Source organism: Desmodus rotundus, chromosome 13 (genome assembly GCF_022682495.2).
Source record: "Desmodus rotundus isolate HL8 chromosome 13, HLdesRot8A.1, whole genome shotgun sequence".
Taxonomy (NCBI): Eukaryota; Metazoa; Chordata; class Mammalia; order Chiroptera; family Phyllostomidae; genus Desmodus; species Desmodus rotundus.
In genome coordinates this window covers 40,041,151-40,049,288 of record NC_071399.1, presented here as the reverse complement: position 1 = coordinate 40,049,288, position 8,138 = coordinate 40,041,151, and the positions used below count along the sequence as shown (strand labels likewise).

General features: G+C 38.5%; 1 protein-coding gene across 2 annotated transcripts in view; it reads right to left on the bottom strand.

Annotated features, from left to right (window-relative positions):
• Window positions 1-568: 568 nt before the first annotated feature.
• Window positions 569-8,138, bottom strand: part of NALCN (sodium leak channel, non-selective) — a 380,160-nt gene continuing 372,590 nt past the window's right edge. For both annotated transcript variants that reach the window (XM_045186646.3, XM_024578981.3), the window contains 3 exons: window positions 7,313-7,462; window positions 5,325-5,442; window positions 569-2,429 (listed from right to left, as the gene is read on the bottom strand). In XM_045186646.3, coding sequence (XP_045042581.1) covers window positions 2,236-2,429; window positions 5,325-5,442; window positions 7,313-7,462 — 462 coding nt within the window. In that variant the 3' untranslated portion in view covers window positions 569-2,235. The remainder of the gene's footprint in view (window positions 2,430-5,324; window positions 5,443-7,312; window positions 7,463-8,138) is intronic.

Below are 8,138 nucleotides of genomic sequence, written 5' to 3'. Positions count from 1 at the left end.
GCAGTTTTTTTCTTGGCTTGCTGTCTGCTCTACTGACTTCAGGAAAATAGTGGAAATGAATCCCACAGGACTTGTCTGGCTGTTTCATTTAATTGAAAATGTAAGATGATATGGCTTTAAATGCATTGCTATTCTGCCCCTTGTTTCACTGAAGAATGAACAACAGCGATGTTGTGCTGAATATCAATTTCAGACATTTTAGGAAGAGCTCAGCAGTTTTGTGAGAATGAAACCGTGTTACTCAAGTGTAATGAGCCAAAAAAGAAAAAATGTGGTTTTCATGCACAGTAAAGACCCGTGCCCTGGCCATATAAGATCCTTTTCTGCTTTGTTATGGGTTTGGAAGGTACAGGGTATTCACTCGGCCTTATGGGCACACACGTGAAAGGGACATTCTGGCTTAGGAGCTGAGCTGAAGTTGATACCAGGGATAGAGCTTTTGCCAACTAATTATAGACAGAATATTCAAATACAGAGTTTGCAATGTGTCAGCAACCTAGTGGCCCTACGCAAGCCCTCTCCCTTCATGCACAAGAAAAGGGGTTAGCAATGATCAGTTCAGAGTAAGTTATTTTACAAACACAGAACTTATTACATTTTATTATGTACAAAAAGTAAACTCCAAATGAACATAAAACCAAATAAAATCCTTTTAGCTGCACTGACTTTAATTGCCCATTACCTTATAAGCACAATTAATCATATAAACAATAGACTATCACCACAATGTTATAATTGTTATACAGAAAGAATGTGATATTTGGCTATTTTAAGAATGTTATACAGAGAAAAATAAGTCATAAAGCAACCGGGGTAGGGTGAATGCCCATAGGATACTGAGGTAATCACTCCATTAAAAGAAATAATCTAAACAGCAAATCTTCAATCAAGAACAATGTAGTTAAAGGCCCAAACACACTTCTACTGGGTTGACTCAGCATTAGTGGACCAACAGTACTTTGTAATCACTTTGCATTTTAATTTTCCCATAGAACACAAATGCAGTTGGGTTTGGGGATACTTAAACTGTGAGTTCAGAGGAAGATTTTGCAGAATAGCATTATTTCCATAGGACATTCTGGTAGCAGGGGAGTCATTTGGAATTAAAGACAGTGATGATGTGCTGGGATCAACTCATAATGTATTTGTTGATTTATGGCAAAATAGACATCCTTAGGTAAAAAGTAAAGCCAATGATAGCATCACACATGCAAAAAAATTTTGTTTACAAACTGAATTGTTTTATTCTTTTTCTAGAATCAATTATTAAAATACTTTTTAAGAAATTCAACATCTTGCCCTGGCTGTTGTGGCCCAGTGGATTGAGTGCCGACCTGCAAACTGAAAGGTCACTAGTTCGATTCCTGGTCAGGGCACATGCCCAGGTTGCAGGCCATGTCCCCAGTTGGGGGCATGCTACAGGCAACTGTTGATGTATTTCTCACACATTGGTGTTTCTCCCCTCTTTTCTCCCTCCCTTCCACTCTCTCTAGAAGTAAATAAATAAAATCTTAAGAAAAAAGAAATTCAACAACTTTACATAACTATGTCTCTTAAGTGATTTCCATAAGATTTGTTTCAAATCAGTTAGCTCCTTTGGTCAATTTCTTTCCCTGGTACCTGCACACAATTCTCTTGGAAGCAAGCATCAATTTCGTTAGAGTGACTGAAGATAGAAATTGACTTGTTCTAATCTCTAAATATCTTGTGTATATTTTTTTAAAAAATAACATGAGAAAAAGAATATACTTTTTAAAATTCAGAATCTGTACTTTGTAAAACTACTATAATTTTAGCATGAGCTCAGTGCTGACCTTTTCAGATCAGTTGTAAATAATATATTCTTCCACGATAAATTTTCTAGTGGAATTGGGAAAAATACAAACTGAATCTATAGCTCCTGTACCATAAATATTAGCCACTTTGAGCTTAGCACTCTCTCAGGGGTGGTAATAATACATAAGAGTACATTGAGTGTATACTTTAGTTTACATAGATAGAATACATAGAATTTCTGAACAATCTACATCTGGTGTTAGTATAGTTTCTAATATTACTAATACTGCCATTATGCACATTTTCTTGAACACATGGTAATAACCAGTTATTATGCCTTTATATGGAGGACAAATTGGAATTCAGTTACATATTAATTATGGATTGCTGACTGGATGATGGAGGAAAACATTTAAAAATTGTTTTCACCATTAGACTGAAGTCTGCACTAATTTCCACCTAAATATCCAGAAGGTCATCTCCACTTTCATCGCTCTCCACAGTCAGCTGCCGGGTCCACCACTTCTTAACTTCAGAACCACAGGAAGCTGCATCAGTCATGGGGTTCATTTTGCACACTACAGATTTCACTGTTGTCCGCCCGCCAAACCGTAAGTTGACTGAAGACACTGAGTGGCTTATTGGTTTTGGTGCTGAGGAATTAACAAAAGTCTTATCAGCAACATGTTATTTTACTCTCATGCATGTCATTCCTGAAAACCCATGACATTCTCACATAATGCTTTTGGTGAACAAGTTCTATCCATAGATGTTAAATATGAAACCCTTTCAGCATTCAATTCTTTACATTCATAATAGACTTTAAAATTATGTTCATGGACAACTAGTAATACCATTTGAAAAAAGATGCAGCTTGCCACTTGCACTTTGAGATAATTACAAAAACTAAAAAAATAATCAACAGAAGTTCCAATCTGGGCAAATATAAGTGTCACAGAAATATGTGAGAGTCAGTGCTCACTAGTATTACACATATAAAGAAAAAAAAGGAAAAAGAAGGACAGTATAATTGACAATGAGGGGAGAAGAAGAAATGTAGAAAGTATGGAAATAATTATGTGGGTAAATAATTTTTTTGTAAAAATGAGAATTGAAGTATAGCATCAGTGAAGAAGGAATGATTTTGGGACATATTTAGAATTTGCTCAGGGCATTCCCCTTTGCAATCCATGAATCTGACTAAAGCAGTGCGTATGAAGACTCGTAGCTTTGGGATTCTGCCATCATGGTTTTGGGTCCCCTTTCTGTGACCTGTTGATACAGTCTATGGCAAGTTGATGTCTCAAAATCCATGTCCTCAATTGTAAAATGAAGAGAATGCAAATTTCCTCATTGAACTATTGTGAGAATTAAAGTAGATTAAATGAGATGACCTAAGAAAAATGCATAGCTGAACTACCATATCATTCAGGATTTCCACTTTTGTATATATACATTTGAAGGAAATAAAGTAAGTATCTTGAAGAGATATCTGCACTCCCATGTTTATTGTGGTGTTACAATAGTCAAGATATGGAAACAACCTAAGTATCCTTCAATGGATAAATGGTTAAAGAAATTGAGGTATGTATATATACAATAAAATGTTCAAGCTTAAGAAAGGAGTCCTGCAATTTGCAAAACATATATAAATATGAAGGACATTATGCTAAGTAAAATAAGCCAGATACAGAAAGAAAAATACTATATGATCCTACTCATATGTGGAATCTAAAAAATGTCAAAATTCACAGAAGCAGAGAGAGTGGAATGATGGTTACCAGGGTTGGGAAATACGGAAAATGAGGAGATGGTCAAAGAGTACAAAGTTGCAGTTATGTAAAATGAATTAAGTTCATTATATTTAATAATACTGTACTGTATACTTGAAATTTGCTGGTAGAGTAGATCTTAAGTGTTTTTGCCACACCGAAAAAAATGGTAACTATGTGAGCTGATGCTTATATGTTAACTGCAGTAATCTTTTCACAATGCATATGGTAATCAAATCATCGTATTATATACTTTAAATATATATTTTTAAAATAAAAAGTAACATAAAAAGGGAAAAGAGAAAAAAGAGGATAAAAAAGAAGAAAATGCATAGCATAGCACCTAGTACATCATTGATGCTCCCTTAAAATGCTATTTTTTCTTGCCCTTTGCCTCTCCAAACTAAGCATGTCCCCAGTAGCATGTTTCTTTAGTTATCACCATTTCTGACATTGGGGCCACTTAAGGGTGGGTCATTGGAGATACTTCTGACAACATAATTTTTGTTATCCATTTATGTGCAAACCAAGGACTGTGCATTTTCCCTGGGTCATCTCTCCTACTTGTCCCACCAGTATCTGGACCACTGCCACAAGTTTTGGCCATGTCATTGTCTCATGCCCAGACTACTATAACATCCTTTGGCTCCTAATCGTGCCTCCAGGCTCAGCAGTAGAAAACTACTGCCAAGTCACTCTTCCTAAAGCACACATTCCAAATACCATGTCTTGCTCAGAAACCTTTACTGATTCCTAAGAGCCTATGAGATGAAGCTGAAAACACTCAGCCTCTAATTTAAAGCTTTTCATAGCATGGCCCCACCAGGTACTCAATCTTGTTTCCCATCACTCCAGCTTTGCTTTACCAGGTAGAAGCTAGGTTCTCTCCGATCCCTAAATAATAAACTCCTGGATATGAAATAAGATATTTTCCTTTCTAGTATTAAGGTCTACCAAACAGCTTTTACCCTCAAAAACCTAAGTTATACTGTTTTCTGCTTTGTGGAACAGAAGAATTTGCAGTATCATCCACCTTCTCACTTGGATTAAGCTGAAGAAGGGGCACAATTGAAGAACATTAGGAAGCCCCTATTTTATTGTGGACTCAGCTATTTACAGAGAAAACCAAGCATGAAGGGTAATGGGCTGTGCAGATCATTGCTCTCCCTCCACTCCTGAGTGCCCTTAGTGGGATTGCCCTGGCTTTCCAAAACCCCATGTTCCCTTGGAAAAAAAGATTCTTTCACTGAATGTGGAAAAGAATATGACTGTGAAGATTAAGTGAGGAATGCACTCAATGCACTTATAATACTGACTGGCATACAGTAAAGTAATATAGCCCTGAAGTATCAGATATCATATGTCATATCATGGCATTTAAGTTTTGTTCCTTCTTTGAGAACTGTGGCATTTTCTAAACGATCATATCTGCAGACTTCTTTTTAGATTAAATAAATTTTGCCTGTTTGTAAACGTCTTGAATGCACACAAGAAGCCCTTGCAAACATTTCCTTTTTTTTTCCTTTTAGATCTTGGCTCTGATATCTCACTTTGTTAAGTACTGCCTTCTAACCATGGTAACTGAAAATGAGGGCCAATATAGTTCTATTAAGAGAAGTTATTTTGATGAAAATGTTTTTGATAAGGAAATATATTTTATGTCTATAAGTAACTGTAGATGCAGACCTGTATTTTGAAATTCAAGATCCCAAACACACAGAGTGTCAGTACCTCTAAAATGCCTTAATCAATGGGGAAAGGGAGTGACGTACATACCGGAGGGCAGCCGCCATTGCCCGAACTTCCTTTGGGGTTTCCCCGCATCTGCTGCGTCTTGCCGACTCCCTCCTCTGTCTGACAGAGTGGGGCTCAGAAGCTGCTGCTGGCTGCTTGTCTGCACGGGGAAGAAGAAGGCAGTTATTTTCTCAATGCTGTGCTCTCCTGCTTCTTTTTGCACTGGCCTGGACCCTTGTTTTATTTTAAGAAAGGAAGAAAACATTCTTATCAATAGACAAATGGGTAAAAACAGTTGTGGCACATTTATACAACAAAATCCTACTTGGCCATAAAAATGAATGAAATCTTATCTTTTGCAACATCATGGATGGACTAGAGGGTATTATGCTATATGAACTAAGTCAGACAAAGACAAATATGATATTTATAAGATATATAAGAGGGAAAAACATGGATATATCATGTCTACAATGGGGAAAGGAAAAGTGAAAATGGATAAAAAGGATTCAAGGAAAGTGAGAGCCACCACTGCACATGGTGAAGAAAGGAAGTGTGGTTCTCCAGGCAGTGTCCTTTCTTTGACACTCTTCCAGGAATCCTCCACCCCCACGGCCACATTCCCTTCACACGTGGTAGCCGTTAAGTAGCCTTTAACTAGCCCAATGATGGTGGCATTCAGGAAGGAAGGTGGGGCAGTGGGGCCTGGTTTGGGCAAAGCACACTCTTGCCAACCTGCAGGTCAATGCCTGGACCTTCAGGAAGAAAATTCTCCACAGACTAAGCTGTGATGTGCCCTGGAGGAGATTGAAACTTATATCAATTAAAAGTAAAGTCAAAGGAAAATGCTGAGACTCTCCACACACTTTCCCCACTCTCTGGTTCACCATCACTTCATCCTTTCTTATCAGCATATTGGTTTTCACACTGCTTCAATATCCCCTCTTGGTGTTTTGGGTATTTTTTTTAACCTAAAACATAGAACTCTGCAATCATCACTTTCCCTGGTTCATTAGCCCCATCTGACTATCTGATCTCAGCCCCACACTGAAGCACTGCCAGCCATCCTCAGGGCACATAGGTGGCAGGGCCATTTTAGAAGCCTCCCAGTCCCTCTTTGTTGACTGTCTCCTGAACAAGTCCCTGTAATCAGTGGCAGATTATTCCTACAGGCTGGGGAGCCAACAACATGAAATCCACTAAAATCTAAGCTATAAAGAGGTTCCTTGGAGCATCCCATTGGGCCATGAAGCCTGAGGCTTCAGTATTTATTGCTGGCCCCTGACTGTGTCACTATACAATAGGAAGCCTAATGCTGCCAGGGGGCTCATCTCCACCCGATCCATAAATGCATCCTCACAAAGGGCAGGGCCTACTGCCAGCTGCTTCTCACAGCACAAGGCTCTCCAGGACACTGGTGACTGACTCTCTGTGGTTTTTTTATGGACATGTACATTGAGTTTGGAAATGAAAATATGCTGTGCCCTACTAAATAGAAAGCCTTCAAGTTAATCGTCCCCAAATTCCACATGTTCTTCTCATGCCCATCTGAGAAAGAACAAATCCTCAATGTGTCTATTTAAGGAGGTTGAAGGCCAATTTCAAACATTTTCACTGATTTTATTTCAAGTGTCTATGACTTGGTATAAGAAAACATTTAGGGCAGAGTTTCAGGCAAACCATGTCTTCTAAATCATATAATATAGCCACTCAAACTAAGTCCTTACAGTGGTGATGTTAACTGTTTAGACAAAAAAGCAAGTCACTACAATTATTAAATCCAGTACATTAACATAATTTGAATAGGCATACAATTGAATAGGCAAATCAGAATCTTTTGAAATAATTCAGGGACAGCAAAGATACATATACAATCTGGATCATCATGTTCCAATTGTTTTTAACATAAAAACTTCATGTTAGATATTTTGTTACCTTGTTTGAAATGGCTATGTGAACAATACTAATTTATCTTATTTTTAAAAAAATGCACAGAATATCCTTGAATGAAGGATATCTCATACCCGTACCTCAGGTTGCATATTATTATCCTGACTGTTGGCGTTCATGTCTTCACTGGGCTGGGTGGTCTCAATACTGGGGGGATTCAGAAACCGGCTCAGCTCCTGTTGCTGGCTCTCTCTCAGGCTGTGGATGATGCTGCATGACTGCTGCTGTTTCTATGGAAAATGATTGTTTTTTCAGGAATGGAAAAATCAGGCCAACATCCCCCTGCCCCTACCAGTCAAGTCATAATTCCTTCTCTCTTCTCCAAAGTCCCTGTAGGCTTGGTGACCTCTTAGGAACTTTCAAATAAGGGCCCTTAAGTAATTTCCCTGATAATTATCACACTGCTATAAAGAAAGGCTTGGAAACTTAGAAATTGCTTACTCCTTCCATTTTCATATGCATAACAATTGGGGTAATGTTCTTGGATAGTAGCTTGTATTTTATTTAAAATAGAATTTTTAAATGACTAATGTTGTTGGCAGTCTGTTTTTCCCTCCTTCTTATTTAATGCTCATCAAGCCAATGTGGATCACCCCTTTCTTCTAAGTTGTAAGGGGCGGAGAGCCTTGGGTAGAAAAGTGAAACTCTCGTTCTTATCTGGTTCTGGACTAGAACAGGCTGGTCCATCAGGCTGATCTGTCTTGGCACACACTTGGGCCATGGCAGTCTAGTGGTAGGCCAGCACTCCCTGAGCCCCCTTAGGGCCTCTGGAAGGCAGATTCTATCCCTGGAACTAGCAGAGCAGCAGTGGACCAGCTGTGACAGCTGCGGCAGCTGCCTGGTTATAGGAGATTGTGGTGTTTTGTTTCTCTAGGGCCCTTTTCCTGTCCAATGGAAAGATATGTT